This window comes from Ramularia collo-cygni (genome assembly GCF_900074925.1).
Source record: "Ramularia collo-cygni strain URUG2 genome assembly, contig: RCC_scaffold01, whole genome shotgun sequence".
Taxonomy (NCBI): domain Eukaryota; kingdom Fungi; phylum Ascomycota; class Dothideomycetes; order Mycosphaerellales; family Mycosphaerellaceae; genus Ramularia; species Ramularia collo-cygni.
Window position 1 is genome coordinate 1,139,049 of NW_019716255.1, and position 14,119 is coordinate 1,153,167.

The window sequence follows — 14,119 nt, forward strand, 5'->3', positions numbered from 1 at the left end:
TACATTTACTCGCACGATAATAAGATCACATACAGGCCAGATATGCAGACCGTTCTGCAACATTCACTCAATTCCATAGTGCTCAAGACTTTAGATCGACTTTCATCCATAAAGATTCATCACACGTAAATCTAGTGAAACGATATTACACTACCAGTCCCTTCCATAATAATCACACCTTCCCACCAACCCTGTTCCTCAAACTCCTTGTATAAGCAATGTCAGTAGCGACCACGGCAGCTGTAGCAAGCGCCAACGTCCCGCCACAAAATATCTGCGCGCCAGGCCAACTCTCCGGAAAGATCGCTCCGCCAACTGGACTTCCAATCAAGATTCCCAAAGCACCAGCAAACATGTTGATCCCAAATCTCGTCCCGATAGTACTCATATTTGTCGTCATGCTCGCTACCGCAGCGCCCTGGAGTGATACAAAAGCTCCAGAACAGAATCCATACAGGAAACACCAGACTATAAGACCTGCTGTGCTTGATTTGATCGCGATCCAGCAGAAGGCGAGGATTGTGGCGCCAGCTGTAGTTGCTGTTAGGACTTTCAAGGGGTGGTAGAAGCGGTCTGCGATAAGGGAGGGGATGATCCGGCCGGGGATGGAGCCAATGTTAAGGAATATTAGCATCCAGAAGTTAAGTTTGAGGTCATGTTGTTCTGCGAATTGCTCAATGAAGAAGTAGGGAATGTATTGTCCCACAAAGCCAAAGAAGGTAGCGACGTTCATTAGGGAGAAGGGAAGTTCTTTGAGAATGGAGGTATCGAAAACCTTTCTCCTTCCTGCAGGTCGCATGCGGGGTTTGATGACCACACAGGGAATGGCGAGGGTGGCGATGGCGATGAATCCGATTATACGCACCGCCCAGCCGAACCCAAGTTGAGGCTGGACGTAGGTGAAGATGATTGGGTAAACGACCCCGCCGAGAGACGACCCAGATGCGGTGATTCCCATGACCAAGGCACGCTTCGTGGAGAAGTAGGATGGGAGAATGGAAGTCGCCGTGATGAAGAGGCAGCCACCGCCGACTCCACAACAGATTCCTTGCGCGAGCATGATTTGCCAGTACTCGGTGCACAGACTAGTCATCATGATCCCAAAGACAACGCTGAAGGACCCGAAGAGGACCAGAAGCCGCGGAGAACCAGTGTCGAAGATGGGACCCCATGTTATTGGCGAGGCACAGAGAAGGAAAGAGGTCAGAGTCCCGATCCACGCGATTGTGGAGTTGGTGTATGTAGGGAGGAGAGATGTCTTGTAGTATGTTTGGAAGACACTGCACAAAATCAGAAGCTGGACTGGTTGTGTGGGAAAGGGCGACTCACCCAAAAGCATTGATCAGACCCCATGTGTTGAAGAATAGGAAGTAGCCTCCCAAAACCTGTAACCAAGCAGTGCGACTGTGGTCGAGTCAGCGTTAGATGTCTTAGAGGCAATCGTGTGTACATACCCGCCATCTGGAGGAGGACCACCAGGAGGACCTTGCGGAAGACCTCCCATCGGCCGAACCWCAACGGGAGGACTATAGGAAGCCTTGGACTCTTCTTTGTAGCCCGTGGCCATTGAAGATCGACTCTCCGGATAATGGGCAGCGTTCGCTGGTAAAGCGAGATTCGATCCCGTGGGCCATCTGTGTTGATAAGGACTCGAGTAGCCCGGATGATAGCCCGGCGAGTCCGGTCTAGGGAAGCGAGGGGACTCCGGAGGGCTGTTCAAGAAAGCCTGCCTGGTGGGCGAGGAAGGAGCGAATGCTGCGTTTGTTGGGGAGCTTGCGTGATGCCATGTGGGGTCATCGTATCTCTCGTGAGCAGCACCTGGCGGGACCAATCGCCTTGTGGAGTCTGCAAACTCCGAGGCTTGGTATGGCCTGTTAAAGGAGCCGTGGTTAGGAGCATGATTGAAATTGGAACTGGCAGAGGCATCACGCGAATGCAAGGGCGAGTCGCGCAACTGGAAATGAAAACTTCCACCCGACATGGCTGCTGCGAAGGGAGGAGATGAAAGTGCAATGGCAGGAGAACGGCACCGAGGAGTGTAGAGACCAGCAAGTCAATCGACTATCAGCTGCAAAGGAGCTGCAAAGGGCATGCACGCTGTCTCCGAGCCAAGCACTTGCACGCAGTCCCCGGTCTGCGTGTCCCGGGAGAAGACCTCGATTGGCAATGATCTTGACAGCTGAGAAAGTCCGGTACTAGATGGACACGCCAAGTCGCTTGCTGCCGACGATGCAGATGTGTCGTAAATAGCTGACCGGTCAGGCAGTCTATGACTCTACGAGATAACAGGGCCGAGATGATGCAGCAATTGCCGCTCGAAGGATTCTGTTGAGTCGAAGTACTGTGGATAGTAGGGTACGCGACGACAGCGCATAGAAGATCCAGATTGACTGTCCGATAAGGCAATCCTCGTGGCGAAGGAGGCCCAATGAGGCGAATGATGGGGAGCTTGTGTAATGGGACGTTGAAAGGGCTGGGGAAAGAGATGGGTGGTGGTGTGGGAAGAAGCGTGCGTGGTGAATGCTGCGCAAGGCTCGGCTACGCAGAGATACCATGTGCAGATACCTATCAATTTTTCTTTGGGAGGTGCATGCGTTTACTTCATTTTTGGCACAGCGCTTCGATGCTTGCATTGTGACACAGCTTAACAGCAGGTGGAGTCAAGCTATTGGGCTCACCCGTTCCACCTCGGCGGTAACAGGGTAGTATCCGTGGCGGCGTATCGTATCGTATCTTGCTGGTCCATTGACGTGGCGTTGGTCGTCTTGAGATATGATGAGCAGGGCCATCCGAGGCAACGCATCACATGTGTTGATGGTGATGATCAAGTTTCACGTCGAAATTTGACCTTTTGAGTTGGAGTCCATGGCTCCTTCCTTCAGCCGCCGCCACCTGTTTGAGCCCCGGGATCCTTGTCAATGATTGCCGTTCCTTGCATACAACCCTAAGACTAGCGCGATGCAAGGGACGACATCGGCACTGCCAAGTGATGTTCTCTCCGTCTTAGCGATTCGTAAATAGGCATTTGCATACACCCAACAGGCCCCAAGACGAAGATGAAGACGGAAACGAGGATGCGATTGTTGGGCATGGCACACCCTCTGGAATGGCACCTCCGAAGCGACGGAAGAATCATGACGATGCCAGCACATCATCACGCTCCACCACCTAGAAGGTGTATTCTCGTGTTCTTTCAGGTTCTTCGCCCCCATGCTGGAGAAGCTGGTGGATGCGGTGGCGTGGGAACAGCCAGCGTTTCGAGCAAACAGATCCAGCGCGACCCCGTCGGCCCTATTAGGGGGCAGATGCAAACGCGGTGGGTCGTGTGCATTGCTCCACCAAGCAAATCGCCCGTATCCCAGCAGAATCTCGTCTTGCGATCGCCTTGCGGCTGTTGTCGATAGATTTACATGAGACATCACCGGCTGCCGGGACATTCCACAATAGACCTCCTACGTCGTTTGGAATTGGGTCCGTGATAATGCTGGTCGTGAACATGGCCGTACTGCGGGTTTTCGCGCAAAGATTCTCGTCTCGCAGATTACATTGGGGTCAAACGGCGGCTGAAGCGAGCTGCAAGTCTTCGATACTGCTGGTTCATTCCACCCTGTCTAGCTCGCCCTGTGCGCGCGTATCCGAAGGACGAGTTTAGAGATGTTCCTCCCAACGGGCCCATGCAGGGTGCTCGCGTGGCGAGAACAGCAGCTGAAGCGTGTCGCTTCTGCCGGCGCAGGCATGAGGTGGATGGGTATACATACTTCTGTCCCTACCCACCACCCTCCTGCCGCCTCATCCCCATTGCGTCTGGCATCGTTGAACCTGACAACATGTGTGACACCCTTCCATCCCTTGTTCATGGCCCACGCATTGAAGACCAAGACATTTCTCACTTGCAATTGTGGCAGGATGCGGTCAATGCCCGACCCAATGCCACTGCCTTGATCGCAAAACACCAATCCCCATCCACTTTTCGCTGGGTTGGTAGCCAGCATACCGACAGGCAATACGTACAATGGACCTTTGCCGATATCGACCGCGGCGCCCGTCGATTGGCAAGCGCGTTGAACCGCATGGCTCATGTCGAGCGCAGGCCGATTGCTGCCCTCATCAACAACCAGGCCGAGTGGGCGCTCTTCTACTGGGCTTCGGCATACCTTCACWCGCCTTTCGTACCCATCAATCCAAAGATCGCTACTCGAGCAGAGGAGCTTAACCATATGCTGGATCTGACAGGACCCGTGGTCCTGGTGACTGCCGATCTCACCATCGCAAGCCAGATAGAGCAGAGTCTCTCGGAGAAACTCATGTCATCAATCAACACGAGGATAACCTTGTCGACGTCGGGAAGTAAGACTGCACATTCGTGGAACCTTCTCTCAGACATCATGTCAGGGGACCCAACTCCACCAGATACACCAGATGTCGTGGCTGCCAACGACACCATTGTCATCTTGTTCACCAGCGGAACCACTTCGCTTCCGAAACCTTGTGCTCTGACAAGTTACCAATGTTTGAATGCAGCTTTGGGATACATGGATGCTCAGAAGATTGACTCCAGCCATAGATTCGTCCAGCATCTACCTGGATTCCATTCATATGGTATTGGCTGGTCACTGGGATTCTGGATTCGAGGCGGCATGATTATTTATCCTTCAGACAATTTTGAAGCTCAGGCTACGCTGGAATGCTTTGACCAATTAGGAGCAACACACATGGGCTTGGTTCCAACCACAGCTCAAGCCATTCTTGCACATCCTTCGTTTGGCAAGACGAACTTGAGTAGTCTAGTAAGCATCGACATCAGTGGAGCTGGAGTGCTACCGAGTCTGGTCGAGGCTTGCACATCATCTCTCAAGGTCCCATCAAGTACCAGCTATGGTATGACTGAGAGCCCTGGGACAATGGCGTGGTCTGTTGATGAGGGCTCGGTGATTCGAGACGGCGAGGTCATGTCCGGTCGACCGGTACGGGCCACGTCGGTCAAGATCTGTGAGCCGGGCACGAAGGATATCGTCCCTCGGGGACAATTCGGTGAACTTCACAATGGCGGTCCTCAGGTCATCTCTCAATACATGGACCCAAGAGTATCAAGCGATGACTTTTACCAAGACGAAGAGGGCACAAGATGGATCATTACTGGAGACCAAGCCATTATGGATGCAGATGGGGCTGTGAGAATTTCCGGAAGGTACAAGGACATGATCATCCGAGGAGGGGAGAACATTTCTCCGGCCAGCATCGAAGACTATCTCAGCAAGAAGACCGAAGTATTTATGGTTCATGTTGTTGGTGCACCGGATGAAATGGCTGGAGAGGTTCCCATTGCGGTCATCACCACAGTTGAGGGCTTCAAGGTCGATGTCAACGCCATGAAGCAGGACACTCAACGCGACCTCGGTCCAGCCTTTGCTCCCAAAGTCATCTTGCATTTGAAGACCGACCTAGGTCTCGATGCTTTCCCAAGCACTGCATCTGGCAAGGTTCGAAAGGTGGAGCTGGCCAAGATTGTTCGCGAATACCTCAAAGTACAACAAGAAGCGGCATTGGACAAGTCTGGTTCCACAGTCGATGCTTTGATCGGCATCTGGAAGATGATCAGCGGCACCGATGGCCTCCTTCCAACCTCTGCCCTCGATACTTTTGCCGACTCTTTGATGATGATGCAGCTTTCTGGGACAGTCAAGAAGGAGCTCGACCGGGACATTACTGTTGAGGACTTCAAGACCTGTGAGACCATCCAACAACAAGCCGACCTCATCGAGGCGAGACCTCTGAAGAGCGCTGTGAGTCTGCAGCCCACGCGTCAGGGACCTCCTACTCTCGGAGAAATTCCACACGCACGTGAAGATCCTGCAGTTATGCAACAGACACAACACGCAGTGGAGCAAATGTTGACGCCGTTTGGTATGTCGTGGAATGATGTCGAGGACGTCGTGCCACTACCCGACTGGGACGCCATCTTCGTCAATCAAGCCCGGCCTGGTTCGTGGAATCTTCGTTTCAGCTACCACGCTGATGTGACCGCGGAAGCGCTAGCCGCTGCGGTCACCGCGTCGTTGGAGTTCCACCCTACCATGCGATCCTTGGCTCTCCAGAGCCATGAAGGCGAGATGCTGTTGGTTACTGTTCGTTCCACGGAGAAGTGGTTGAAAGCTTCCATGACCACTGGCTGGGAGGTTGAGAAGAAGGAGGACCTGAACACACTCCTCCTCGACGACCCTGTCTTGGATAATGCCACGGCTCCGGGCCCTCTCGTGCGTTTCCACATTGCAAAAGTCCTAAACGATGGCAGCTCCGGCCTGGTCATGGTTGGCTCGCACGCCGTCAACGACATGAGCATGACGAAAGTGTGGCTCGAAGATATCGTCACCATCCTGACAGGTGAGGGCACAGTATTACCACACGCCCTCTTCAAGGACTACGCCACCGCATTCTATGACCACCGCGACGGCGTCGAAGCCGAAAAGGGTATCCAATACTGGAYAAATAAACACGTTGGAATCAGCCAGGTTCCCGAGTCGACCCTCTGGCCTGTGCAGAGAGCACCCGAATGGTTCAAAGGCAACGACGCCGGCTGGACGCGCTGGAACGGTGCCAAAGCCCGTCGAGGGGAGCGGAATGTTGGTCTCTCCGAAAAGCTCGCCGCGCAAAGAGGACTTCGCCGTCCCGTCAAAGTCGACGACCTCTTCCGGTTGAAAGCCGAACATGGCGTCCCGTCCTTCATGCTCGTCAAGGCAGCCATAGCCATCCTCAACATCTCCAAGACGGGCGGGAAAGAAGCCATCTTCGGCACCATCAACGCCGCTCGTACCTGGCCTTTTGCATCGGATTACAATGCTCTCGAGCGAGAGGCATACACTTCCAACCCTCTGGACATCTCAGGCTGCACCACCGAATACGTCCTAGATCGCATTCCCGTCGGCCTTTCAAAGTCCGTCTTATCCTTCATGCAACAAGTCAACGCCGATGAAGAACAGAACAGTTCTTTCGCTCACACGCCCTTCTTCCGCATCGTGGACCGTCTCCGGGATCCCATTACTCCAGACGACACGCGTTCCTTTCGCGAGAGGGAGTTAGACGCCGAAGCTTTGTTGCCGTTGATTCGAAGGCAGAGCTTCAACTGGCTGCCCACGGCTCCCACGGCGCAGAACCCTAAAGGCTTGAGATTCCAGGATATGCAGACTAGAATGGACAATGGGTTGACGATTACGGGATTTTTGGCGGAGGATAAGAGGAGTGTGGTGTTGGGATTTAGTTGGGACGCGGAACATTTGAGTTTCGGGGAGGCGGAAAGGAGTTTGGGAGAGCTGGTGGGATTGGTCAGTAGGATGGGGAGAGAGGAGAACTGGGGATTGAGTGTCGGAGAGTTGCTAAGATTGTGAGGCCTCTCTCGATCTTCTATCTCGGCGGAGGAAGTGAAGGGAATACTATAATCGAAGAGGGTTGGATTGGATTGGTTCTTACCGAGGGTCATCAGATGGGGATTTTCTAATGCGTGTGTCATGTCAGGGCTATTAATACACACGCTGCCTTGACTTGGACGTGGTATTGGGTAGATGATTGTTACGATATCACGAAACTGCAACTGTTCACTTGAGAGCGTCAGAGGATACAAAGATGGCATGAAGCGTAGGCTATGAACACATGTACTTGGCTGCCACGGGCCGCAGGAAACTGCTCGGCCTATCAGCAAGCCCCGAGACCTTCTGGCGACTGCCTCATGTCTATCGCTCATTCGCATGGAGGAGTCCAAGGAGCAAGTATAAGGTAGACGTGAGTCAACCATTTCCGATCAATTACTGTCCATTCCTCTCTACTTTGAAATGCGAATCAGTGGGATATCTACACACCACGCACTTTATCAAACTTGATCAACACCTTGGGGTATATCTCCATCCATGCATTCATCTCCTCCCCCGTACTCGTTCCATTGCTCCATGAGCAGATGGAACACATAGCACGGAGCCGTCTTGCCCATCTCGGCCTGCAAATCCACCCACCTTATTCCTTCAGAAGTGAAAATCATAACGCCGTCGCTCCCATATTGCTCATCTAGCATTGGCCGTTCGTCTGAACATAATTGTACACTGTACATCGGCATCCACTTCCCAGCTCGAACATCGAATGTGTCCTCGCCCTCACAACACGCGTTCGCTCAAATGCCCGAGTACTCTCCTCGTCTGGGAGTCGCTAGTAAGCCTCTGTCCGGATCTCATCTGTGGGGAGAACAGATATCAGTGCCTGCACAACAGCACACGCACATGCCGTTCAGGGTCAAACTTACCTGTATCCGCTGCTGCTCTGCCTGCCCTTCGACCGTCTCGGAGGCGGCACGCTTACACTTGAATGCTCCTCGATTACCTCCACAATATCATCCCCCTCCACTCTCCTTTCAGGTCTGATCTGCTCATCCATAATTACTGTGTCCCTCAGCCGACTCGTTTCCCGTGCCGGCATGCTGCGATCTCGTACAATACGCTCCTGCCTGATGACACGCTCGCGGCGTGGACTCCGACTGGTCATCTCAGTGCGGTGACTGCGGTGACTACGACGGGTGCCTGGACTACGTGATCGGTGTCGGGAGACAACGATGTCATCTTCGACATATGTGCTGGAGCGTAAGACGCCTCCACCGTTACTGATCAGCCAGAGCAGCCAGACAATCAGAAGGAAGCCGGCTACGCTGCCGAGAACGATGCCTGCCACGGCGCCGGGTGATGGACCACTATCGATTCCCGCGTACTGGGCTGGAATTAAGATGGTGTTGGCCTGTCGAAGGTATAAAGCTTTGTTCCTATGCAATGGATCGGGGTCAACTCCTGTCTTTCTCTTGAGTTTGTCGGTGAACTGCTGGGTGTTGACGCCAACAACCGGAGGGCCTTCTCTGTCTTCCGCTGAATCCTCGTTCCTTTTCGATGCTGGTGGTGGCGGATCCAGCGGATGGAGGACATCGACTCTGCTAAGCTTATCGAGGAATTTCAAGCTGTTGACCTGCACAAACGGAGGAGGTTTGGATGCCTCGTTTTCTCGTTTCGTTGGAGGTGCCGATGGCGGCGGCGACGACTGCAGCCTTTCCAGCCCGAGTTTCGAAAGAGGCAGGCTATTCATGACCTGCTCTGAGTCCAGTTTCAATAGCGGAGATGCGTCTCTTTTGGTATTCGGCGTCTCCTCTTCGCCGCGGAGCAGTGGACGGCCTACGACCGGCACATTGTCGAGTAGCGAGGCTGATGACAGGCCCGAGTGCGGAGTATCTCTCTTCGACGCCGAGGATTGTGGTGGATTGGACTGCAATCGCTTGACGGATATCTTGTCGAACACGTCCTCAGAGCCTCCCGCTCTCTTCGACATCGACGCCTCTTCTTCCTGAGCGCCCTGCTGTCGGAGTGGCGCGAGGATCGCATCCGAGGACAAGCTCAATGGCGGCAGATTCCTCTTCCATGTCGTAGGCTTCGGTTTGGGAGCCAGCCGTTCGAGCGGCGCAAGAAGTGCATCTGATGAAATGCTCAAGGATGGGAAGAAGGATGGCCATTGTCGTTTCGAGGGAGGCGCTGCTTTTGGAGGACCCAGCAGTGCCAGCGGCGCAAATAGCGCATCCGAGTCAATACTCAAGGGTGGAAGCGCCCGTTTTGAGCCGGCCGCCGCTGCCTCGTCAGAAGTGAGTCTTTCGCCCGTGGAGAGAAGTCTGTCGGCGGACAGATGTAAAGCTGGGAGATCTCGCTTGGACGGCGGGACGCGGGGGAGGACCGGCATTATGCCCAGCAGGGTGGGGTGGGAGAGCTTCGGCCCAGCGACAGCGAAGAGCGGTGCTCTGTGTAGGTGGTGCAAGTGTTGTGTCTTGTTCCGGAGTCTCTTCTAGCTGCTCGTCGCAGCGGAAGCAGAGAGCTGAGCTGAGCCGACGAGACTGTTGATCGCTGATCTTGGGGGAGTGGAGAGTATAGTAGCGGGGGTGTGTGGGTGTTGACTTGTTTACGGTTGCTGGGCTGGGCTGGGCTGAGCTTGGGCGGCGGATCCGCTGTTCCCAGTAATAATAATAAGGGTACACCTGTGATAATGATATTCTGGGTCGCGAATGTACAAAAGTGAGCGGAAGCAAGGTGACGAGCAAACACGCGATTATTGATTGGGGAGTCGAGTGAGCAAGGCTGACGACGTCTTGTCGGTCTTGTTTTGTGGTGGCTGGCTGGAGATCAAAAAGGCTGGGGACTCGACTGAAGAAAAACATCTCTTCATTGCACCTGAAACCCGATCGCTCCTGACGCCGAGTCGTTGCCAATTTGATAACCGATTATCAATATCTTACCCTCATTTATTACATGTACCTTTGCTCCCGTACGACAGTTGGTCAGTAACCATTTGCAACGACGATGGCCACTCTTGTGACCCCAATTTCTCCGAAGAGCAAGCAGGCCAAGCAAACGTTGCTGAGACGGAACGGACGCTCAATTTGATCATCCATGGCGAAGTCAACAATGGCTTGACCATTTCAATGTACTTGCAAGTCATTCACAGTACTTGCGAACATTGCTGGTTAGTAACAACTTGCCTCTTTGTCAGCGCCTAGAAGTCAGTACCGTGGACTATAGACAGGCTTGGATCCGGCAGGCAGCAGCGCAATATATTCACCTGCGCCGTCTCCTCCGCGATCTTGCACCGTTAATGATCCAGACAAACTTGTAACCGCATTCAGACTCAGACGTTCGCTGATTTCCCAATGGCCCCGGATGCAATCGTCCGCCACAAGAAGTCGTTTTCATGGAGAGATGCTGTCGAATCGCCCTGGCCAACACTCGCACGAATTCTATATTCACAGCGAGCAACGGCAATTGAACCGCAAACGTCGGAAACTGCTCTCTCTATCGGCGTAGTCTGCATATCGGACATTCACAACACTCAGCCTGCGCTACCCGAAGGAGATTTGTTAATAGTTGCGGGCGACCTAACAGAACATGGTACAATCGACGAACTATCGCGCCAATTGGACTGGCTGAGCGAGCAGCCACATCGCCACAAGATCATCATCGCAGGAAACCACGATGTCTGCTTGGATCTGCCCAAGTCTACGCTGCTAAATATGCCACAACTGTAGCGCAACGACTGGCGATGGGATGACATCACGTATCTCGAGGACTCATCTACAGTTCTGAGGTTTCCAAACGATCGAAGCCTGAAAATATACGGAAGCCCGTGGACCAAAAACAACGGCAATTGGGCATTTCAGTACGAGAACCATCGAGGTGTAGATTGTTTCAACGGCCGGGTGGAAAACGATACGGACATCTTGATCACACACTCCCCGCCAGAATGCCATCTTGACCTCTCAGATGGCGAAGGTGCCTTGCTAGAGGAACTTTGGAGGGTGAGACCGATACTGCATTGCTTTGGACATATACATGGAGGATACGGACAGGAAGTGCTCGTTTACGATCGCTTCCAGCATATCTACGAACGGATTCTCAAAGGACAGGCAGGATTGCTGGCAGTGATCCACATGGCATTGCTGTTGATATGGCATGCTACCTTTCTGTCATGGGAAACTCTTGGGAGTACGACGCTTGTTAATGCAGCTGTAATTGGCGGTCGAAGCAAGAAGAACAGACACACCGTCCATGTCGTTCGACTTTGACCAATGCACAATAATGTATACCTTGATCGGCACATGGCGATCACACTTCTTAAAATAGACAGTCTTTCCTGCGCATGCATGTCTAGCGCATCCTTCACGGGCTGAGGTCCGATACTCCTTCCACACCAACCTCACATTTCCATGCCATCATCACCAACCATGTCAGYCTCACTCACGCTCCTACCCCTCGAACTTCGGACTCAAATCATATCATGCATCGTGTCCGATGATCTGTCGGCCAGCCTCCGCCGAGGAAAGAAAGCCGCCCTTCTTCACACCAATCACCAACTGCGAGAAGAGTACCTAGACGTCGTTGCAAGCGACAAGAACTTAGCATTCTACATCTTCTACCCAGAGACAGCGATGTGGGTCACTGTGATCGATAAGCCGGCCAGACTGAAGATCTTCCTACGAAGTTCTTTCGTCGATCTCTTCTATTTGAACAGTCTGGCCAGCGCGCAGAGGCTTTGCGAGAACATCGCTCGCGCTCGCACCGGCGGTAACGAGGGTATCTTGGCCGTCAGGGACCAAGTGTCTCAAATGCAGAGATTCTGGCAGTGGATTGCTGATTGAACGTAAGACGTCGCGAGCTGGGCAGGTCAATCGCCGTCCGATTGTGCTGTCACAAATCTGACTGCCATCCGATGCACTTGAGTCGATGCGGCCCGGGAGCAATTTTTGCCATGAGATGGTTAGAAACACTCTGCTTGGCATCGTTCTGTACATTCCTCTCCGCCAAGCCTGTCTCGGCCATCCAAGTAACCTCCTCTGCCCGCCCCATGGCCGCATTGGAGTGCAATCCGCCCGACACCATCTGCCCAGTAGGGCTACATCTAAGTTTCTTGTTGGACTCCCCTCGGGGAACAAACAAATACACTTTCACTTGCAAGCTCATGTATTGCTGGCATTGGGTGGCCTGATCTACTCCTTCGGAAAATAAGCATCCATGAAGCAGTKCGGAGCGCTCTAGGCCATGAGGATTTACAGCATCTTGCGATTCTCGACCATCTCCCGATGAGTCTGAATCGCAAGGAAATCCCGCGACTGTGGTTATCCGCTGTGGATCTAGGCAAYGTTCTACATCGATCTTGGGTCGTGACAGAGTGCATGCTCTACACGAGTCGAAATGCAGGCGAGTGCATACGGCTGTGGCTCGATATTGCATACAGTACTTCAGGATCATGAGGTTGAAGCTATTCAAACCCCAGCTGATAACGCGAAGGACGGCCAGAAGTTCGAACACATCGTCAAGATTGTTGACAAGTCAAGTGACCTGGTGGGCCAAGTCAGCAGCGGGAAATGCAGCTGGTCGGGGCCGAGATCATGGACTCCGTACTCCGTTCAATATCAGGCCTACGACCGAGCATGGGTCCGCTCCGTCTCTGACACGGAGCCGCTCCGTCTGACACGGGTCCGCTCCGTCTGACATGGGTCGGCTCCGTCTGATCATGGGCCTGCTCCGTCCGTGTGACATTGGAAAGCCCTCGCGGGGTAATGCCTGGTTAGCACGGACGTGGATTCTGCAAGCCCTAGTGCATGTGCAAGCCATGCCATTGCCAGCGATCCCGCGCTGGGATTCCTTGAGATCTGCCATCAAAACAACCATCTCAACGATGACCGAATGTTTGCCAAAATGGGATCCTCTAATGCTTTGAGCCAGGAAGCAAAACCCACTTGATCGAACCTTGGCAATGCGCATGTCGTGGCAACATTCGCCACGCACATGAGGTCTGGGAAAGGGGTGCCCATCCCCACATCAGCCCGAGCAAGTCAACTGGGACCTCTCGTATTTCACCGCAAGTTCTGATGGATGTTCCCACGCGTGAAAAAGAACATTCTAGAAGCCGTTCGTTCCCTGTCAGTTCCTGTTTCTGCTCCGGCTCCAAATGCATCATCCCTGGCCATTGCATGACTCTCTGCGGGCCCTGAAAGCCTGAAGTGGCCAATCTTGTAACATGCCCGGTATCTCCAGGTTATCGATTCGCACCTGCACGTTGGTAATCACCTACCAGGCATACACAGATCAGATTCTTGGATCTGGCTTGCTTAAAAAACATCCAGTATAGCTCATCGCCGGTTATTGTTGCAGCAAAGATGTGCCTGGGCAATGGCAATGTGAAAAAACAAAAGCACACGTTATCATACCATCGTGGTAACAGAGATTAGATCCCTAACCATGACAACGATCAGGCTGCATCATAACCTCCGCTGCTAGATATCCGATCGTTGCAAAGAAGGTGGAGAATACCTTCTAGAAGCGAAGTGGGCAGGGTTTGAGAAGTGCGAGATTTGAGATAGAGGCGGTGTCTTCCGAACTTGCTGCCTTTGAGTAAAGGTTATTAGAGCAGATGCATCGCTTTGCGTGCGGATGCACATGGCCTACCCTTGCCCCAGGGACATGCAATGACAGGTAGAGCATCAAACTGGCATGGTCAAGCACTCAAGGCAGTCTGATCGCGATCGTACCTCTGGATTATCCGCAGCGCCCATCGTGGG

At 53.2% G+C, this 14,119-nt stretch overlaps 3 protein-coding genes; 1 reads left to right on the forward strand and 2 right to left on the reverse strand.

The window, feature by feature from the left end:
- Positions 1–172: 172 nt before the first annotated feature.
- RCC_00445 (related to monocarboxylate transporter) lies at positions 173–1,981 on the reverse strand (the record flags this gene model as incomplete). XM_023765597.1 has 3 exons in its annotated part: positions 173–1,280; positions 1,330–1,404; positions 1,455–1,981. The coding sequence occupies 3 exons, from the start codon at positions 1,979–1,981 to the stop codon at positions 173–175; spliced, it is 1,710 nt and encodes a 569-aa protein (XP_023621365.1).
- A 1,846-nt stretch (positions 1,982–3,827) lies between these two features.
- On the forward strand, positions 3,828–7,382 carry RCC_00446 (uncharacterized protein; the record flags this gene model as incomplete). The annotated part of the gene is made up of 1 exon (XM_023765598.1): positions 3,828–7,382. One exon carries the CDS (start codon positions 3,828–3,830, stop codon positions 7,380–7,382), a length of 3,555 nt encoding a protein of 1,184 aa, XP_023621366.1.
- A 773-nt stretch (positions 7,383–8,155) lies between these two features.
- Positions 8,156–9,750, reverse strand: RCC_00449 (uncharacterized protein; the record flags this gene model as incomplete). 2 transcript variants are annotated; one of them, XM_023765599.1, is made up of 2 exons in its annotated part: positions 8,156–8,180; positions 8,285–9,750. In XM_023765599.1, the coding sequence occupies 2 exons, from the start codon at positions 9,748–9,750 to the stop codon at positions 8,156–8,158; spliced, it is 1,491 nt and encodes a 496-aa protein (XP_023621367.1). The 2 variants fall into 2 exon arrangements, with proteins under 2 accessions (XP_023621367.1, XP_023621368.1); XM_023765600.1 differs by lacking the exon at positions 8,156–8,180 and adding an exon at positions 8,213–8,216.
- Positions 9,751–14,119: the final 4,369 nt, after the last annotated feature.